Source organism: Cyphomyrmex costatus, unplaced genomic scaffold (genome assembly GCF_001594065.2).
Source record: "Cyphomyrmex costatus isolate MS0001 unplaced genomic scaffold, Ccosl1.0 scaffold666, whole genome shotgun sequence".
In the NCBI taxonomy this organism is placed as follows: Eukaryota; Metazoa; Arthropoda; class Insecta; order Hymenoptera; family Formicidae; genus Cyphomyrmex; species Cyphomyrmex costatus.
The window spans coordinates 120800-143775 of record NW_017280229.1 but is presented as its reverse complement, the minus strand read 5'-3'; the positions used below and the strand labels follow the sequence as shown (position 1 = coordinate 143775).

The window sequence follows — 22976 nt, the reverse complement described above, 5'->3', positions numbered from 1 at the left end:
TATATTTTTGTGAAAATATTTTATCAGAGAAATCATTGTCATCAAAATTACAAATGTTATATATATTTCTGCATATATTTTATTTATGCAGTGATTTGTAAAAAATGACTAAATATAATTCTATTAAATAATTGTATATATTCTACATTAAATTTTAATACATATAATGATTATAATAAATTGCTCAAATTGTTGAATCCTATTTGAAAAATAAATAATAAATAAATAATAAATAGAAAATTTTCTAAAGAAGAAAATATAGTTAAATGATAACATAAACACAATTGTTATAATTAAATATTTTATTTATTTTATCTTTCTTTTTTATTTCTTATGTTATTTTGTTTAAGAGATAAAAATGTTACATTTATATTTATAATAATTATAATAATATTATAAATATTGTAATCGAATATATCAGTATCTATATTATCTGCGATATATTATATCTATGATCAGTAAATATAGTTGAAATAGATTTTTAGATTATAAGTAAATAACTTGAAAATTTTTTAATCTATGAGACGATAAACAATAATAAAGGAGCAAAATAATCTCTCTCTTTCTCTTTACGTTCGACAAACAGGTGTAGATCTAATCGTTTAGTTATCGCGCGATTATATTGGCTCTATCTTCGATATTAATAGAAAAAAACAATGCGATGTAAAAATAGTTTTGAATTTAATATATTATTAATAGTTGCTAATACATCAATGAAAAATTCTAGTTATACATATGTATATATAAGGCTTACTCTATTCAATAAATAACATTTTCTTTTTTACACTATTTTCTAAAATTATTTTAATTGAACATTTTCAATGCGCAAATTACCACTTGGCTATTAGGAGCTTTGCCAAAAGGTTTATTTCCATTAGATGTCTCGTATTTATTCACTTGATATACTTGTATGGTTTCATAACCGAGCACATCTATACCAAGTTGCTGAAGTTTACGTAAAAAAAAATTTAATCATGAATTTAGCAAAATTATGTATTCCTATAATAAGTACTTTCTGTATCATAAATTAATTATTTAAGAATTAAGTTTATTGTTTACCTGTGTGAGCGGACTAGTGTTTGTAGTAAAAATTCCGGAGTACTCTGTTTGTTTGGCGAACTGCAAACAGTATTCTTCCATATATCTTATTGCAAGCACGTTCTCCGCAGGATTCAAATCGCTGTTTGTTCCTGTAATGCTTGTATAAAGAATTCGACCTTTATCCTTTGGTAATTTGTACTTCTTTATCGGCCCCTCTAGATGTTCAAGAAAATCAATAAGGATCATTGCTTTAGACTTCACCACCACTACAGGCTGATTCCAAAGATTAGCGTTAAGAGTAACCCCGATTATTTTGCCATTCTGCGTTGATTTCATCACAAAACTAAGGTTCTGCTCTAGATAACAATTCCATGCGACCTCCACTGTTTCTCGTACATCGCTTTTCGTTAGGTCCGGTAATAACCACTGTTCCAAATCGCCTTTTGAATAAAAGCTCTCTGCGATTATCCTGTAAATTGAATACATCAGGATGGAAATTTATATTTAAATAAATTTCCATCCTGATGTATTCAAGTATGGGCGAGTTTTTTAATCCGTCTAATGATCAATCGCATTATGTGCAAATGCAGCTTTTAGTAAGTATTACGCAACAAAATTACATTTGCGCATAGTACGATTCATTAATCAATAAATTAAAAAATGCGTCTTATATATGACGGTAACTGTTGCGAGTTTAAAATTTAATTTTGCATAATACTTACTCGATTGCGTCTTCTTTATGGCAGTCACTTAATGATTCAAAAACGTATGGCTTTCGGTCGATAACTTCTTTCAGAGGTTCTTCATTGGATGATATGAATTTCATTCGATTTAGTACATCGGCTAGATTTTTCGCCGTAATAAAATCCGTGATACCGATTTGATAACCTTGATCTCTTAACTTGGTCACTGTATAAATGGAATTTAAAGAATTTCCGCCAAGTTCGTAAAAATTCGCGTATAGCGTTACTAACGCGCGATTACTACATCCGATTACGGATGCGATAGTCGGAAAGAGGACACGAGCTTTTACAAGATCTTGACTTGGCACGTCACTGTAATCGCAAGACGCATCGTCTTCTGTGGAACAAAATTTTTGTATTTGGTTAGTAAGATATAGGTATATTTTTTGAAAAATAAATTTTAGATTTTTCTTTATTTGCTTACATAATTAAAAGAAGTTAGATCATAATTTATCCTAGTAATAAAGTTATTAATACTTTAACATCTCATTTGATAGCTCACAGAAGTATTACGACGTACATGGATATTTTATTTGATATAGAACGAATATACCTATATATGTATATAATAAGTAATCGGCATACCGTCATTAAAGTAAGATAATTCATATTTTTTTAACAATGTTTGTCGATCTGTTTTTCCATTGACTAGAAGAGGTATGTAATCAACAATAAAAATTTTTGGTAACATATATGGTGGTAACATTTGCTGAAGAAAATCTTCGATCTCGTAGTTAGATAGAGTCGTATCATTCATGATGGTAACAAAGGCTAGTAATATCTGAACATGTAATATAAAAATATAAAGATATAAAATGAAAAAATATATCTACATACAAATGAATTTACATCTATTAAAATGCTTGACTTTCATAAACAATTTTAAATATTGTTAGTAATTTAAAAATGGTTCATTTAGAATACACGGACAAGTTTTTACAAAAAAAAAAACAATTTTAATCGTCATAAAACTATATATAGTAGAATATTTTTTGAAGTATTATTCGACTTATGAAATATCGATATTTTATTGATAAATTGCATTGTAACATGCAAAATGACGAGCAATCACTTTAATGATCGATTTTATATTTAAATCTTAGAAAGAAAAAACGTAATATGCTCATTTAGCATTAACGAAAGTATGTTAAAATGCTTAGATTTTAAAAGAATTGTTTGTATATATATTTTGGCACATATATTTCATTTATATACACAAATATTGTATATTAAAATATTTACTTGAGATAGTTCGCCTGGTTTGTAACAAAGAACCACAACGTTATCGATATCGGGTATTCTGGCGATAACTTTTTCAATTTCCGTAAGATCGACACGGTGACCCCTAATTTTAATCTGTGAATCCACTCGTCCTTCATAAATTATCGATTCTTTGATTATTTTAGCGTAATCTCCCGTACAAAAGATTCTCGAATATTCTGTAGATAAAAATCAGCATATTTTTAAATGTAAAATGTATATCGAAATCGTAATAACTTTCATATAAGGAAATCTCTCCATGCCTTAATTATTTCGCTCGTTATTGAACACAAGAATTTATACGTTATAGTGAATTCTTCAAGTTTGAAAGACGAAGCATTCAATTTTATTGTTACGATATTTCCTTTCCTCACCTGAATCGATAGTATAAGGATTGTCTAAAAATTTATGTGTGTCTTGTTCACATATATAACCCTCAGCCAGGTTTCTTCCAGCCACGATCAACTCTCCGATTTCCCCTTGGGGAACCACTTGCATGTCCTTGTTTACAAGATAAATTATGCAGTTATCGATCGGTTTTCCTGCAACGAAAACATAGTGAATAATGTAAATGTTGTTTAGTGATTATTCTTTTTTAGTATATATATAATAATAATTTTTTAGTAATAATAATTCACTGAAATGAATTTTTAATTATTAGCTTAGGAACTAATGGAATACCGATTAAATGTTTTGTTACACTATTTTGTTTTGTAATAAATTTCGTTATTTTTGAATATTTTGAGTATTTAAGTATTTTATTGAATATTGTTTCATTATTTGTTGTTTTTTATTATACTATTTTATTTTTTTATTAAACTTTTTTATTTCATTAGATGAAAAGTATTTTATTAGTCTTTTACGTATATGTTGATGAATCGAGAATTGTTCTTACCGATTGGCACTTTCTTCATTCCTTGTAATTGCGTCCGTTTGCTTAATAGATAATATGTAACATCGGCCATGACTTCTGTACTACCGTAGAAATTAGCTAATATTTTATTCTTATCGTTAAACGTGGTAAAAAATTGGTCTGCCAAAGCTACTGACAAAGTTTCCCCGGAACAGATCCACAGTTTCAAATGATCAAGAACGTTGTCATTATTCTATGCAAAGACAAAATATATTAAATGTTATGTTACGAGGCGGTAAATATTCTTGTAATACAAATTATTATAAGTCTTAGGTATCTTGAGCTATGATAATAGAATAAAAATTATGTTCACGATGCATTTTAATATAGGATTATACAAAGAAAGATGGATTATAAAGATAACAATAATAAAAATTTTCTATATCGCTTCGGATAATTAGTACAATCTGTTTTTATAGAATAATTAGCATAATTAAGATAATTAAGATCTTCTTCTATATGACCTCAGCGAAATGACTTTTATTAATTAAACATTTAATCAAATATCTATCTGTATTGCATAAGTTTCGAGAGCAATTTATATTTACTTGCAGAAGAATTTCTCAGTCGCGAGACCGATATATTGATTTGGGAATCACCGAATCGTGAACGAATTGCTTCTTATTTATCTAAAAATATAGCTTTGCATAGGTATATATTTTGTAATTTGCTTAAGCATGACAGATAAACTTGTTGGACTAAGCTGATGTTGAAATGTTAAAACAAGACTATTTAAAATTATCGCAAGTGTCAAAGGAAAACGTCAGTATGTCTTATCATATACAATTGATTATATTTTATGCACAATAAATTATTATTATTATGAAATATTAAAAACCATTCATTTTTTTAATAGTCAAGGACTAAAAGAGAAGCGTGTCATTCTTGGACATTTGTATAATGTAACGTAAAATCAAGATTAGTTTCCAAGAAATTTACGTAATAATAACAAGTACATATATCTTTTGATCAAAAGAGACGGTAGTGTCTTTGCGCTAAGAGGATACGCAGCGTCTTATGATTGCACGAGACTGACTATGTAACCTATTTTTACGCGAGCTGTCGAGTTTTTCAGTAACGCGATTATCGGATTATCTGAAGACTGAACCGATTAAATTGTATGTAATCAGCTTGCATTCAGATTGTATAATAAAAGTGCACCGGATAACGCCGGAGACTGTTGAACAACATCAAACGACGACATGGACGATTATTCACGGTTCCAATTAAATTCAAACAATTAAATTTAAAATTTTTTAACTTAGTACAACAGCTCTTTTTAAGGAATACGTATTCTTAGCACATCTTTTACCTTTTTTTTTTTAAACGGTATGATTATATTGATAAATTATATGTGGAATATAGTTTTGTACACTTACTTGTAAATTTAAATACATGAGCAACGAACGCAGTAACGATGGCACGAGAACTAAACGTTGTACCTGAAACATAGATTTAACATATAATAGTAGATAGATGACGTCATTAATGTAACCCAGATTAAAATGAAATCCGTTACGATTAAAAGCGCTATATGACTTTATTTTGTATAATAATCTGTTTCACAAACGATGCCTGTTTTAAATTATTATAGTTTTTTACATTTCTAAAATTTTTTTATATTGTTACAATTATACACGATAAATATTAGTTTTTACCTGATGCTTTTCTAAAAGCGGTATAAACTTTTCTGGATTTTTAGTCACACATTTCGGCACAATTACTAGAGTTCGACTTTGTAAAAGAGGTCCCCAAATTTCGGCAATACTGTCAGCGAAAGTAAGGGAAGTTTTGAAAACACATCGTTTTTCATCATCAGTATATGGAAATTCACTCCATTGCCATTGTAGACGATTCAATACAGTAGCATGTGATATAAGCACTCCTAGAAAGTGTATATTAATATAATACAAACTTTGAATGAATGTATGATAACTGTATGTCACAAACGACTATGCTCTTCCAGACTTACATTATCTATAGCTAGTAGGTATTCTATCATATAAAAAAATGTAAAAAAAAGATTGTTAACGTTACACGGTGTTCCCAGGCGGTCACCCATCCAAGTACTAACCGTGCCCAATGTTTCTTGACTTCAGTGATCGGACGAGAACTGGTTTTTTAAACATGGTTTGAACGTTGACGAAAGTATGTGTTGTATTTTGCTCGTATTATTCTATTATTTTATTTAAAAAAAAAATGTAAAAAAATTGTCAACGTTACACGGTGTTCCCAAGCGGTCACCCATCCAAGTACTAACCGTGCCCAATGTTTCTTGACTTCAGTGATCGGACGAGAACTGGTTTTTTAAACATGGTTTGAACGTTGACGAAAGTATGTGTTGTATTTTGCTCGTATTATTCTATTATATTACCTAATTAGGAGTACAAATTAGTTCGGTCCGTTTTCCAAAAGATGATCGTCTCCAAAGACGAGTCATTTTTACGAGATGGAATTCGAAAATTGCCTGAGAGATGGGAAAAAGTAGTAGCCAACGATGGACAATACTTTAATTAATCTGTTCATTCATTTTGTTTTCAAATAAATGCATTTTTGAACACAAAAAATGGACCGAACTAATTTGTACACTTATATATATAATAGCACGAAATACAATTTTCGATTAAAGTGTAAAAAAATACCTTTAGGAACTCCTGAACTTCCGGAAGTATAAAGAACGATTGCGAGTTCATTTGAATCTGTTTTGGTTTGTAATGCATATTCTTGTTCTTGTCTGGCTTCTTTCAAAAGTTGTTTATACGTCATGATCAAACCTCCCTCATAAATTGATAAATCTACTGAAAGCAGAATTGTATTTATATTTAATTATTCATATTGAAAGAATAATTAAAAGAAGAAGTATATATATTATAATTTTATTATCTTTAATTATATCCAATTGAGATAAAGTGTAAAAAGATTCTTTCATGTATATTTATGCATTGAGAAAAAATGTATTAAATCGTTATAGATACGTATTTTTTTCATTAATACTAACTTAACATTTATTTTCAGTAAATATTTACTCCATAAAAAGATAATAGTTAAATCAAATTAATTCTGTACTAAATAAGTATATGTTTACGTTTAATAAATATTCAGCTGGCACTATTCAAATAAATATTTATTAAAATTTAGCACATTTTTTGTAGTATACATTCACGGTCTTGTGAAAAAAAGCACATTGCAGCAATAGGAATTGCTATATTTAGATATCTCATGCTTATCGAATTATTGAATTATTTTTTATCATGTAGAACATAGATATTGTGCACTCAATTTAATGATAGATGTATAGTCCGATATTGACTTTGATTGATAATTCTAATAATATATACTACTTATAATACTCAAGTATCTTTAAATGGTACTATATTATGAAATTTTATATGAGATTTTAGTAAATCTCTAAAAATTGTTTAATGCAATTTAGACATTGAATAATAATCTTAAATTTTTGATAATATTTATTTTGATAAAAAAAGATATTTACCTCCTTCTTCAATCAGTACTATTAATGGTTGCGCTTCCTCGAGAATGTGTTTTGTTCTAGATATCAGAAATTCCTTATCTAAAGGTAGATAAGCCATCCCTGTCTTTAATATACTAAGTAATATAGTTAAAAGGCGATGTGATGGTTCCATGCAGACACCTATTAATGACTGAGAAGTCATTTCAAATTTTTTATAAAGCTTTTGCATAGCTCGTGCTAACTGATTGGTGATGTTATCCAATTCTTTAAAAGACAGTTCATATTCCTTTCCGGTGTCATCTATAGTTTTCAATAGTTTAGATGCATATATTTCGATACAATCGCCAATAGTGCGCGCTGGCATTATTGGCATTATTAAAATTTAATACAACTGATTAATTAAATTATCAAAGAACATACTTTGTACCATTTTCATGAAGTGATTTCATTTATATTTTATATCGGGGAGCAAATCCTTACCTTCGTAATATATTGCCACTTGATTCGGATGAGATCTTGCTGTACTACTAAACAATTCGTGTAATAAATTTTTCTTTTGATTCCTTTCAGTTTGCTGACCTTGTAAAATCGATTGTTGTCGCAAAGTACCCATTTTCAAACATTCAAAGAAATTGGAATTTTTTTATTCGTATGATTAATAGAGATCTAAAATGTAATTTACAAGGAAAATTAATATTTAAATTTTCACTAACAATTTATAACACATTAAAATGTTTCTTAATAATTTACAATATTCAAAATTTTCGAATTAAAATACAATAAATTAAAAAAATTTATCAAGAAAATAAGGTATAATAAAAAATTAATAATTTAATAATAACAATACAAAAAATTTAAGCAAATACAAAGGCTATTAAGAGTCAACGCTGTTAGCAGTGCGCAAAAACACAATCTTAAAATCTATAACATAGATACCATGTCGTATACGACATGGTATCTATGTTATAGATTTTAAGATTGTGTTTTTGCGCACTGCTAACAGCGTTGACTCTTAATAGCCTTTGTATTTGCTTAAAAAAAATAAGGTATAATAGTATTTGTTACTTATTATTCTTTCGGGCAATGGTTTTTGAGACATGATGACTAAAAACTGTTCATTTTAATAGATAAATCTAGAAAAGGAACAAGTCATTTATCATATTTTTTTCAATATTAATAAGAAAATGTTTACTTCTTGTCAAAGACTAACAAAATTATTTTTGAGAATTTAAATATGACATTTAATAATTTTTTTTCCTAAAATGCATGTCTCTTAACGAAGAAAGTTAAATTTGTAATAAGAAAGTTAAATTTGAATACTTTCATATTTTTTTCGCATTTAATGTCGAATATAGCCACACTCGACTATGCAATACAATATTTTTTAATTTCTCACTATTTTAAAGTCTTTCGTATAATTAAAACCACGTGGTTTGCATCATAAGTAAACCTCAATGACTTTTCTCAGATTTGTTATAAGAGTGAACCTTCAAAATTATAGAAATACCAACCTTGGAAAAAAGCCGAATTGATCATAACCAGAGACACAATGAAGAGTTAAATTTTTAATTCACAATTACTCGAAGTTAAATTAATTAATTTTTAAGATTCGATTGTTGACTATGAGGATTTGTAATATTAAATGTACCTTATAGATTCAAATTACACTAAGTCCAATAATTAAAACTATAAGTCGAGAAATTTATTAATACGTCTATTTTATCAGTTTGACTCTATATATGCCTTCACGACTCCTCATTTATCTCATTTCTGAATTGGTTACGCGGGATTTCCCACTCTCAAAAGATCGCCCATCTCGCGTTATCAACCTTTCTTAAAATAAATTTCTAAATATTATTGAGAAAAAAATGTTTTTTTGATATTTGGAAAAATCATAAACTTCGGTAAAAATAAAGATCTCCGCATGAATCGATTTTCTAGATTAAATGAAGCCGAAGATTATTTATTAATAAAATAGAGGTTTTTACTTAAAAGATGATCTACTTATTTGAATTTAAATTACAATAATTTGATTCATTCATATATTATCAATATAAATTATAATTTTAGATAAAAAATAAAACCCTTGCGATTCATAGATTTTGCTTGTTGTTAAATATACTATATATATATATAAAATTTATATTTAATAATATATAATTTAACATATATGTATAATAATTATTATAATATATGTATATAAATTATTAATTAAACATATATAATATAAAAATTTTCTTGTGTTAGTCAAAGCAATCTATAAGAAAATCTGGTCAATAATCGAGCTAAATAAAGGATGTAAAACTTTAATTAAGACATCTATTACATATCAGTACGTTTCGTGGCCACATAAATACTTTTTCAGCATGTAATTTAATATAAGTTTGTAATATGAATATTAAAATAAAAATATTGAGTCGCAAGTTTACCAGTCCTGGCATAATATGTTGAGTCAAATTGTGCATAATGTGATATTAGTTTCCAAAATAGGTGTTGAATCCTTGATCTGATATTTTTATAGTTGTTAATTTTTTTAATTGATTGGTCATCGAACATTTCGTTGTTAGGCAAAAATCAGATAAACAAAGTCAGTAGAATAAATTTTTTTTCCTTTTTAAATATATAAGTTTAGTCATCTAGTTAATAGTCAAAAAGAGAGAATAAATTAATAAACAGTATTAAATTTGTAAAAGAAGAGTAAATTCAACACTTACATCAGAAAAACTAGAGAAATACACATAAAACCTTTTTACAGTCAACGCATAAACTCAATGAAATGATTTTCGCGAGAACAGACTGAAGAGAGCTAATATCAAAAGATTAATATTAGAATTAATAGAATTAATAGAATTAAAGATTTTAATGAATCTAAGGCTCGTAGCCCTATTCTCATATTAGTTTTAATATTAATTGTTTTGGAGATAAAATTTAATAAATAACAATGTCAAAGTTAATATTATTTATCTGTTATTTATGTTGTTGGAGACAGAGTTTATAGACAATATTTCGAACTTTATCAAACTTATTTTTTATGATAAATTTCAATTTGTTTAAACATTGATAACCAGTTACAAAAATAGATTTATTAATGTATGAAATAATAGTGTTTTTTCTTTAGATATTTGACGAATAAGGTATACCTTTCTTAATAAGTATATATAACTTAATATGAGTTTATAATATATACATTATATAGGAGAGATTAGGGATTGTTGATAGTTTTTATTAATGAAATTTGTGCATGTAACTAATAAATAGAATATAAATCATGAAGCCATTTTGTAATAGCCACACGCTTACATTACAGAAAAATTATTTTTATAGTTTAATAAAATGATTAACTTTTAAATATTAATAAAAAATATAAAATGATGCACTTTGTAACAACTAATCTCATTTGCGGGATCGGATGTTACTGGAGTCAGTTGTTACAGATTTAGAGATTTCAAAATATTATATTACATTTAATAAAATGAAATAAAAAAATATGTGTATAACACATACATATATATACTTTATTAATAATTTTAAAATAATATATATGTATATACATATATATACATATAGGGATGTAATATTAATAACATTTGATATATTTGAACAGTTTTCTCTTCTTCTTACATACACAGAAATAAAAAATTGTCAATTTGTTGTGTTCAAAAACAAAAAATGCAAAGAGAACGTTTTCTGCAACATAGAATGTAAAATTGAACAAGCTTTCCTGCTTTTTTTCAAGTACAGCACCATCATGAGAACTCGATAACGAAGTCGGATAATATGGAAATAAGAAAAAAACGATGATAAGGTCTAAAAAATTTTTAAACTATCTCATTAGATTCATATATACATGTATAAGTAAATATATTCGTACACATCTACTTATAATGTGTAATTATTGTATGTATATAATTATGTTATTATTTCAATAAGTATTTATCTAATGGAAGATGTCCACGATTATATCTTATACGTAATTTTGCTTAGCCGGTTGCTACTATATATTTTACGCTTAGGTTATATTGAAGTTAAGTGTAACGACGAAAAAGCAGACATCTGTAACAACGTATCCCGTCACAACTAGTCCCAGGATATGATATATATACGTATTTCAATTATTATTTATGCAGGAAATATATGTTAAAAGTTAATATAACTGTAAGATGTTGTTGCTTATGAAACAAGAATTCTGTAGAAATAGTTAGAATTGTGATATGGTGAAGAGATCGATAAATATAACATAAATATAATATATATCACTGATTTATTTTACTTTTGGCTATCAAAAACCTAAAATATTTTCTATTTCAGAAAATATGTTATTCAGCCTGAAATAATTTATTGCAGCATAACCGCAATGTTTTTATAGAAATATTATATTTTTTATGTAATATATTATTGTTTATCGTTTAGCAGCAATTGTAAATGTAACAACATGTCCCATGTATCAATCCCCGGTCCCCCTCTGTTGAAGAAGAATCTGTGGTCATGAGAAACGTACTGATATCTAATAGATCTTTAAGTTTTACATCCTTTATTTTACTCGATTTTTGACCAAATTTCTTTATAGATTGCTGTATATAATAATGTTAATGTAATATTATCTCATTTTTGAATTGGTTATTTCCCTCTCATAAGATTATCCATCTTGCATTATCGATCTTTCCTCTAAAATAAATTTTATATAGTAAATAATAATGTACATGTATTAATTATTGTAAAATATCAGTTGTCAACGGGCAAATGAGAGTACGGCATGGTTGTTGTTACGAAAAATAAAATAAAAATAGATTTTCTCGAAATCAATTTATTAAAAAATTAGAACGTTTCGGTTCATTTTGAACCTTCCTAGATGAGATGTTCCAATTCTAAAGAAATATAATTAATATAAGAAATATAATTAATTATATTTCTTTAGAATTGGAACATCTCATCTAGGAATTTGACATATCTGACAAGGATCATATTATGTAGAATTAATGTTTAAATGATTAAATGCATTAGCTGAGGAAAGTTCAAAATGAACCGAAACGTTCTAATTTTTTAATAAATTGATTTCGAGGAAATCTATTTTTATTTTATTTTGCGTAACATTTTGCGTAACAATAACTACGCCGTACTCTCATTTGCTCGTTGACAACTGATATTTTGGAACTTCAAGAGTCCACACGCATACGTATTGTTTATTATTGTAATTTAAATTTTTAATCCAATATTCTTTGATAAATTATCTGTAAGTGTTTTCGTGTTGTTAGTGTATAAGTAATATATGTAAAATCAGATAATTCACAATTGATAAGAAGTGATAAAATGTAACTTGTAATTGGAATAGTACCAACAAAATTAACTCTACAAACATTTTGATTCTGGATTTGAATTCTCTTTAGTACGGAAGTCAAATCTTATCACTTTATACGCGTGCGCGTTTATCTTATCGGCTTAAAAATATATTATTTACGCATTAACAACCATGGAGGTTCTCATAGGCAATTTACTTATAAACAATAATATAAGTTTAATGTGGTTTAGTAATAAACAAAGGAATTAAACGAAGGAATTAAAATGAGCATATACCACGACGCTGGATAGATTTAGCGAAAATATAATGTATTTCGTGGAATATTAAAACGAAATTTTATTATTAGTACATTTGTTAAACGTTTCGGCCTTTAATCTGGCCATCATCAGTAATCTATAATAACTACTTATAATTTTCTAATCTTCTCGATGTTTATTTTATATAACAGTAATAATGATTTTAATATGAGAATATAAATCAGCTGATTTAATTAGTATGTTAATCTATCGCATGTTGTTCTAATGATATTTTAATGGATTTCTTAGATTTGTTTATAAAAGTTTGTCTAATGAATATTTTGATGTAGTTGATTGTAATAAGAACTATTATAAATGGACCTCTCAGCGTCTCGCTATGAAGTTAGCACCTCAACTTCAAAAATCGGAAATTTTAATAACAGTACTGCTTGCACCCGCAATAGTTCTAGAGTTCCTGATAGGTTTCATGAATAGTACTGTTGATTTAAGCCAAAAATTTTAAAAAATAAAAATATGCGGTGCTAACTTCGTGTGGCACCGCAAGATTTGAAAAAGCCGATTTTTATGACGGAATCTCACAGTACTCGAAGAGTACTACAGTTCCTGATCGATTATAACAATAGTACCGGCCATTAAATATTTTTAAATAAATTTTTAAAAAAAGAGCTCGCACCTCAACTTTCAAAAAAATTATTCTTTTTGCGCCATTTTGTAGTACTTGAAGAGTACTACAGTTCCTGATCGGTTTTAGTGACACTAACCACCGTTTTAATATGTTTAAACAATTTTTCGATCCGCGCGTTGGCACCACACATCAAGAGTAAAGTGCCTTCAAACAGTCAGTACTGGCCGACTTTTCGACTTTTTCCGACAGTACTACAATAGTTCCGAAGAAATATGCAGGTTTCGACGCGAGTATTGGCTGTTTAGAGGCATTATACTCTTGACGTGCGGTGCCAGCGGAAAACTTAAAAAATTATTTAAACATATTAAACGAGGAGTACTCGGGTCGACACCTGCATATTTCTTCGGAACTATTGTAGTACTGTCGGAAAGTCGGCCAGTACTGACTGTTTGAAGGCACTTTACTCTTGATGTGTGGTGCCAACGCGCGGATCGAAAAATTGTTTAAACATATTAAAACGGTGGTTAGTGTCACTAAAACCGATCAGGAACTGTAGTACTCTTCAAGTACTACAAAATGGCGCAAAAAGAATAATTTTTTTGAAAGTTGAGGTGCGAGCTCTTTTTTTAAAAATTTATTTAAAAATATTTAATGGCCGGTACTATTGTTATAATCGATCAGGAACTGTAGTACTCTTCGAGTACTGTGAGATTCCGTCATAAAAATCGGCTTTTTCAAATCTTGCAGTGCCACGCGAAGTTAGCACCGCATATTTTTATTTTTTAAAATTTTTGGCCTAAATCAACAGTACTATTGATGAAACCTATCAGGAACTCTAGAACTATTGCGGGTACCAGCAGTACTGTTATTAAAATTTCCGATTTTTGAAGTTGAGGTGCTAACTTCACAGCGAGACGCTGAGAGGTCCATTTATAATAGTTCTTACTACAATCAACTACATCAAAATATTCATTAGACAAACTTTTATAAACAAATCTAAGAAATCTATTAAAATATCATTAGAACAACATGCGATAGATTAACATACTAATTAAATCAGCTGATTTATATTCTCATATTAAAATCATTATTACTGTTATATAAAATAAACATCGAGAAGATTAGAAAATTATAAGTAGTTATTATAGATTACTGATGATGGCCAGATTAAAGGCCGAAACGTTTAACAAATGTACTAATAATAAAATTTCGTTTTAATATTCCACGAAATACATTATATTTTCGCTAAATCTATCCAGCGTCGTGGTATATGCTCATTTTAATTCCTTAATTTACTTATATTTGATTTATAAAATATTATGTTCATAAAAAAATTTATAAAGTATTATGTTCATAAAAAAATATGCATTAAATTAATATTATATCACTCATACTTTTATTGAACAATCGTTAAAGTGTTTTATTTCTATTACAAATTTATTGTGCTTTATTTATGTAAAGTAAAATAAATATTTACTATATTACTATTTTACATTATTATGATATGTCAAAGGCTAAATCTATTGTACAACGTAAATAATTTAATGATATCATATTGAGAAATAACTTATAATTTATCATACAATCGTTACTTCTTTTATGATATACTTTATACTTAAATTATTTTTTGGTTAATACTTTTTACTTAAGAAGATAATTATTGTAATAAAATAATAATAACAATGTATTACTAAGTTTTAAAAATAGATCACAACAAATTTTCATAAGTTTATAATTTATAGTACAAGTATTTATTGTAATATATGCAATGAATAATTTTATCATGTTTTAATTAAAATATTTTTATTGAAATTTATATTTATTAATCAAATATTATAACATGCAATTATTAATTTTGGAAAATTTTATAAAATTAAAATTTTCGAAAATTATATCGCATTTTTATATATAAATATCACTAAATAATAAAATATATTTTTACACTAAAGTACCTCTCATGGTGTCCCAGTAACTCTGTTACAAGACAATATCTCTGTTACCGTTAATGATATGCGAAAATGTCTAAAGAAGAAATTGTTTGGTTCGGAGGGGAACATGTTTAAGTCAACTTGTTTTTTTTTTTAAGGGGAGGCGCCAAAAAGATATAAAGGTCACCTCCACTTTTTTAAATAGAATTGTATAATTTTTTTTCCTCTAATTATTCTGCATATGAAAGTATTAAGGTAGATGTATCAAAAATGGTAACGGAGATATTGCTTTGTAACAAAGTTACTGGGATACCTTGTATATCTTAAAGATTTTCTAATCTACGAAAAACAGTGAGGAACAATAACGAAAAAATGACAGTTACATTTGACAAATAGTGTAGATTGTAAATGGTCGATCGGTTGTTGTTTCGTGAGATTATTTTGATATCATTGATATTTATAGCAAATAATAATGCGATACAAAAATGTTTTGAAATTAATAGACTGTTAATGGTCACAGATGCATCGATGAAAGATAGCAGTTCATGTTTATACTTAATAAGTAATACTATCTTTTTATACTGTTTACTATTTACTAAAATAATTTTAGTTGATCATTTTCAATGCGCAAATTACCACTTGACTGTCAGGAGCTTTACCGAAAGGTTTATATCCATCAGGAGTCTCATATTTATTCACTTGATATATCTGCATTGTTTCATAACCGAGTACGTCCGTACCAAGTTGCTGAAGTTTATGTAAAAAAGTACAAGTTATAAATTTTGCAAACTTATAAATCATATAATAAATATTTATATTATTATTATTATTAACATTTGATATAGCTAAGCTGTCAAAGGATTATATGTATTGTTTACCTGTGTGAGTGGACTAGTATTTGTGGTAAAAATTCCGATGTATTCTTTTTGTTTGGCTAGTTGCAAACAGTATTCTTCCATCTGTTTCATTACAAGAACGTTCTCCGCGGGACTCAAATCGATGTTTGTTCCCATCATAGAAATGTGAATTATCTGACCTTTATTCTTTGGTAATTTGCAGTCTCTGATCGGACCTTCCACATATTCGAGGAAATCAAAAATGATCATTAATTTAGATTTCAGTACCACTGCAGGCTCATCCCAAAGATCAAAATTGAGTGCAACCCCGATTATTTTGCCACTCTGCGCAGACTTTATCACAAAACTAAGGTCTTTTTCTACATAAAACTTCCACATAATCTCCATTAGTTCCCGATAATCACCTCTTGTTATGTCCGGTATTAACCATTGTTCCAAATCGGCTTTCGAATAAAAGCTTTCTGTGATTATTCTGCAAATTTTTTTAAATAAACGTTCTCTAATTGTTTCAATCATGTATGACTATTACAAATTAAAAATTAAATTTTGCACAACACTTACTCGATCGCGTCCTCCTTATGGCAATCGTTTAATGATTCAAAGACATATGGTTTCTGATCAGTGACTTCTTTCAGAGGTTCTTCATCGGATGATATGAGTTTCATCTTGTTTAATACATCGGCTAAATTTTTCGCCGTAATAAAATCCGTTATACCGATTTGATAACCTTGATCTCTTAACTTGGTTACGGTATAAATGGAATTCAAGGAATTTCCACCAAGCTCGTAAAAATTTGCGTGTAACGTTACCAGCGGGCGACCACTATGTCCGATTACAGATGCGATAGTTGGAAAGAGGATGTGGGCTTTTGCAAGATCTATATTTGGCACGCCGCTGTAATCGCAACTCATAGCAAAGTCGTTTTCTAGAATAAAATATTTAAGCTAAGCCAGTAAAATATTAATCTTTTGACTTAAAAAATAAAATTGAATTTTTCTTTATATTGATTTCTCACTAAAAGAAATTGGTTAACAATTAATTTATTTTGTATATTTGAATTATTTATCTACGAAAAAGTAGAGATTATAGGGTAAAAATTGTTGTTAAAATTTCTTATTTTTTCTTAACAAAGAATTTCTTTTAATTTTAATGTAAGTATAATTATTGCAAATAATATATGCAGAATTAATTATTCAGTAAAAGATAAAACATGAAAACATGAAATAAAATAAACATTTTTCGATTTTTTCTACATTTGTTACTTAATTAACTTATTTCGTAGAAAATATTAGAAAGGTTATTCTAATTTCAAATATATGGAGCGATTTTAAAATTAAAAGGGAAACAATGAATATATCATACAATCATAAACCGGTTTGCTTAATAGAGTCATAATATATTTTATTTGTAACTTGCAAACATCTTTAAATAAAAGATCAAACAGTTATTTGTAAAATGTAACTATAATGAAATAAAAATTACTATTTTAATATCTTATTTAATATACATATAACTCAAATAGATATCACAATATATATGATATTTTATTTAACTAAACGATATAATGTAATTAGTTCGACATACCGTCATTAGAATAAGATGATTCATATTTTTTTAACAATGTTTGTCGATCCGTTTTTCCATTGGTTAGAAGAGGTATGTGATCAATGATAAAAATTTGTGGTAACATATATGGCGGAAGCGTCCTTTGAAGAAAATCTTCGATTTCCGAGCAAGATAGATTTGTCTCATCCATAATGGTAACGAAGGCTATTAATGCCTAAACATAAAATACAAAATTTATCTGTGTAAGTTAATTTATTAGAAAATTAATTAATATTTTTGATAATATATGGTATTTAATATTAATATTATTGGTATTTTTAGCAATTTTAAAGAAGATGCTTATGGAATGGATAAGTTTTGCAAATAAAAAAATATTTTTAAGTCATAAAACTTTATAATGAAAAATAGTTTGTTTATTAGAATAAATAGAAATATTCAGTTTATGAATTTATTTATTAATATTCAATTAAGAAGTGTCAATTTTTTGTACAACAAATTTACGTGCCATTAAAATTATTGAAGAAAGACGGACGTATTATTTAAATATATTCTAAGATGTTTAGATTAAATATTTAGAGAAAATTAAAAAAAATTATTGTTTATGAATTTTATTACAAGTACATTTCCCTTTGTTGCTGTCCATATATGACATATGTTATATATCGAAATATTTACCTGTGATAGTTCACCAGGTTTGTGACAAAGAACTACGACTTTATCGATATTAGATATTGTGGCGATTACTTTTTCAACTTCTGTGAGATCGACACGGTGACCTCTAATCTTAATTTGCGAATCCACTCGTCCTTCAAAAATTATCGACTCTTTGACAATTTTAGCGTAATCTCCTGTACGAAAGATTCTTGAATATTCTGCAAACAAATCAGCACATTTTTAAATCTTATATGTATGCATATCGAAATTGAACTTTACACTAACTGTAAAAAAATCACGACACTTTGATTATTATGTTTTTGCTTGTAAGAGAAATCGTCGTTATGAAAGAGACAATCTACAGTAAATTCTTCGAGTACGGAAGACGCGACATTCGATCTTTCTTTTACGTTATTTTATTTTCTTACCTGGATCGATAGCGTAAGGATTGTCCAAAAATTTATGTGTGTCTCGTCCGCGTATATATCCTGCGGCAAGGTTTCTTCCAGCCACTATCAACTCTCCGACTTCTCCCTGGGGAACCAGTCGCATATCCTTGTTTACGAGATAAATTATACAATTGTCAATTGGTTTTCCTGCAACAAACCATACAGCATGTAAATGTTGTTTAGTAATTATTATTTATTAATATATTAGTAATAATAGTTCATTGAAACGTAGTTTTAATTATTGTTAGCTTAGAACTAATTAAATGCTTTGTTGTATTTTATCAACAATTTTATTATTTTTCGCAATACTATTTTATTGTTTTATTAAGCTTTATTATTTCCTTAGTTAGTAATTTATGACATATTAGCGATTAGTAATTATTCATACCGATTGGCACTTTTTCCATTCCTTGTAATTGTGCTCGTTTGTTTAACAGATAATACGTAACGTCGCCCATGACTTCCGTGCTACCGTAGAAATTAGCTAATATCTTTTTCTGATTCTCAAACATGGCAAAGAATTGATCGGCTAGTGCGACTGACAAGGTTTCCCCGGAACAGACCCAGAGTTTCAAGCGACCGAGAACGTTGTTATTATCCTGAGCAAAGTGATTTGACAAATTATACATATATTAAATATAAAGTATTACGAGACGGTTAACATTTTTATCGTACAAATACAAATTATAACGGTGTTTTTAGATGCCTTGAGTTGTGATAACAGCATATACTAGAAATTATGTTTACGCTACATTTTAATATAAGCATTTACACTACATTTAATATAAGATTGCATGAAAAAAGGTGGATTAAAAAGATAACGGTAATGTCGTAAAAATTTTCTAAGCCGCTTAGCGTAATTAACACGATTTATTTTCTTTATTGATAGATATCTCCACAACATAACGTTCAATAATTATACATTTAATTAAATGCTTGTTATCTATGTTACGTAATTTTTGATTGCAATTTAAATTGATTTATAGAAGAATTTCTCAGTTGTAAAATCTATACGTTGATATGGGAGTCACCGTATCGTGAATTTTATTTATCTAAGCGTATTGCTTTTCATTTATGTTCTGTGGTTTGCTTAAACGTGACAAATAAACTTGTCGACTATTTTCAAACTAATGTTGAAATGTTAAAAGTATAAGGCTGTTTCAAATTTTTGCGAATGTTAAAGGAAAAAAACCAGAAACATATACATCAGAATGTCTTATGCATTATCATTGATTATATTTTATGTACAGTGAATTACTATTATTATCGTTATGAAATATTGCAAACTACTCATTTTAATGGTCAGGGACTAAAGGGAAAGCTGTTCTTAACCTTTCGTACGATGTTGCATAAAATCAAGATTGAAAGCCGAAGAAATTTATGTAATAATTATAGATTTGCTTATCTTGTAAAAGCGATAAATCACACGTGTAATGTATTTTTATATACTCACTCGCAAATCTAAATACATGAGCAATGAACGTAGCAACGATGGCACGAGAACTAAACGTTGTATCTATAACATAAATTTTTCTTTGTCATAAATTAAGTAATATTATTAATTTACAACTAAATTATATAAAAGATGTGATAAACGAATTTATATATTTTAAATTAATTTTATGGAGAAATTTTATGAAGGTTGAACATTTATTCGCGTTCAATTCAAAATAATGTAAAATTTCTGTTAATTACATATATATAAAATTAATTTAAAAAATAAGAGTTTGTAATTATATACAATAATTATATGATAAGTTAGTGAAGTTTTTACCTGATGTTTTTCTAAAAGTGGTATGAATTTTTCCGGATCTTTAGTCACATTTTTCGGTACAATTACTAAGGTACGACTTTGTAGAAGAGGTCCCCAAATTTCGGGAACGCTGTCGACGAAAGTAAGAGAAGTTTTGAAAACACATCGTTCTTCATCGTCAGCATATGGGAATTCCCTCCATTGCCATTGTAGACGATTCAATAGAATAGCATGAGGTATTAGCACGCCTTTAAGAAGATAAATGTGTTTATTACAAATGACTATGTTTTTCCAGACTCTCGCTTTGTTTGTTTCAAACTATAAATTATATAATAAGTAATTATTTTCTATTTCTGTCCTATATTTTTCTATGTATAATTGAAACTAAGGCTAATATCCTTTTATAATAGATACACGGTTTTTATTCGCCTTACATAATATTAAGCATATGAGATACGACATTTTATGAACATTTACGAATAGCGTTTAAGATGAATAAAAACGAGTCTTACACATTAAATCATATATTTTAGTATTGTTATCTATTGTATAATTTTCACAAAATGCAGTATTACCTTTAGGAACTCCTGTACTTCCAGAAGTATAGAGAACAATAGCGAGTTGATTCGAACCCTCCTTAGTTTGTAATATATTTTCTTGTTCTTGTCTGGCATCTTTCAAAAGTTGTTCATATGTTACGATTAAAGCTCCTTCATAGATGCATAAATCCGCTGAAAGTGGAATCGTATTTTTACTTAATTGCTTTTACATTGAAGAAATAAGCGGAAGAAATATCAAATCTATTATCTTCAATTATATCCAATCAAAATGAAACGTAAAAACTCAAGGTTTTTTCTTGTATTTATAGCTAAAGGAATAATAAAATCTTCCGCGTTCTGCAAGTTATTTTAAAATTATTCATCATTCGCTTTCAAAGTAATACCGTTAATCTTCTTGTTAGTAAAAAATAGTTATAATAGATCTATATATACTATATACGGCCTCGTGCTAAAAACAATGTCATAATTGAGAATTATTACATAGATATCTCACGCTTATCTTTTATTACGTACACTTATTGTACACTTAATTTGACGAAGAATGTATAAGTTCGACAGAATCGGTTTTTTTATAATTATGAGATTTTGTATTTAAAATTTTATAATAAAATGAAAATTTAATACACTTGATTAGGTACATATTTTCAAAATCACATTAAAGTTTTATTAAAGAAATAAATTAGTTTTCGCTCGTTTTTTGCAATGCAAAGTATAAAGAAAAACAGTCTGAATCGAGCGGTAATAAGATTTTTTAATTAATTGTTTACAATATTACTAAGAAACATAAAATAAAAATATAAAAAGTATATAAAAGTATCGAACGTTTCGGAATTCACAGGTCCTTTTTCAATGATTCATAAAGATGTTTCGATATCAACGAGATAAATGCATAATCTTACAGTCAAAGCGACATGGTGTGGTATTGTGTCGGTACGACAATTTGTTTGAAGAGAAATGATTCTCCTGTTTTTGTGTGAATGTGGAAATTGTGTAAAATGTATGAAAACTGGAGCATCATTACTTGTTCGTCTGATTCTGTTAAACGCAAGTGTTACAACATGCGTTCATCTCGTTGACATCGAAACATCTTTATGAATCGCTGAAGAAGGACCTGTGAGTTTCAAAACGTTCGTTTTTTTATACTTTTATATATTTTTTATATTTTTATTTCATGTTTCTTGGTAATATTGTAAACTTTTAAAGAAATACAGTTCAAAATTGAGATATTTTCAAATTTAGCTATTTAAGGATATACATGTACAATATGACTTACGATGAATCACTCATGTAAATTAATTATTACGAGATTCTTAATAATTTATGATTAAAAATACGCTGAAATTTGATTAATAAAAATTAATTATAAAACATTACTTTGCTTATTTAAATAAGTTTTTGTATCTTATGGGTAAATTTAATATTAAAATTTTTTCTAAAATTATATAAAAACTAAATTTTGAAATAAAAATAAGAATTAGACTAATAGTTGAAAAATAGTATTAAAAAATTACATAAAATTTACATCTATAATTTAAGCATCGAATAATGTTAATTTTTTATATTTGTTTTGAAACATTTGCGTTCTGGAGAGAGAGAGAGAGA

The 22976-nt window shown here is 27.5% G+C and overlaps 2 protein-coding genes across 3 annotated transcripts in view; both read right to left on the bottom strand.

Annotated features, from left to right (window-relative positions):
• Positions 1-804: 804 nt before the first annotated feature.
• Positions 805-8042, bottom strand: LOC108780027 (mycosubtilin synthase subunit C). The gene is made up of 12 exons (XM_018547597.1): positions 7910-8042; positions 7451-7729; positions 6600-6755; positions 5616-5842; positions 5337-5399; positions 3940-4150; positions 3419-3586; positions 3027-3223; positions 2370-2565; positions 1764-2121; positions 1060-1510; positions 805-945 (listed from the first exon to the last, which is right to left on the bottom strand). Exons 1-12 carry the CDS (start codon positions 8040-8042, stop codon positions 805-807), a joined length of 2580 nt encoding a protein of 859 aa, XP_018403099.1.
• Positions 8043-16058: 8016 nt separating this feature from the next.
• Positions 16059-22976, bottom strand: part of LOC108780040 (tyrocidine synthase 1) — a 12682-nt gene continuing 5764 nt past the window's right edge. Inside the window, exons 4-13 of one of the 2 annotated variants that reach the window (XM_018547615.1) lie at positions 21390-21545; positions 20836-21062; positions 20515-20577; positions 19450-19660; positions 19041-19208; positions 18634-18830; positions 17977-18172; positions 16954-17317; positions 16414-16864; positions 16059-16282 (exon numbers count right to left, since the gene is read on the bottom strand). In XM_018547615.1, coding sequence (XP_018403117.1) covers positions 16142-16282; positions 16414-16864; positions 16954-17317; positions 17977-18172; positions 18634-18830; positions 19041-19208; positions 19450-19660; positions 20515-20577; positions 20836-21062; positions 21390-21545 — 2174 coding nt within the window. In that variant the 3' untranslated portion in view covers positions 16059-16141. The remainder of the gene's footprint in view (positions 16283-16413; positions 16865-16953; positions 17318-17976; positions 18173-18633; positions 18831-19040; positions 19209-19449; positions 19661-20514; positions 20578-20835; positions 21063-21389; positions 21546-22976) is intronic. The other variant, XM_018547616.1, reaches the window with a different exon arrangement.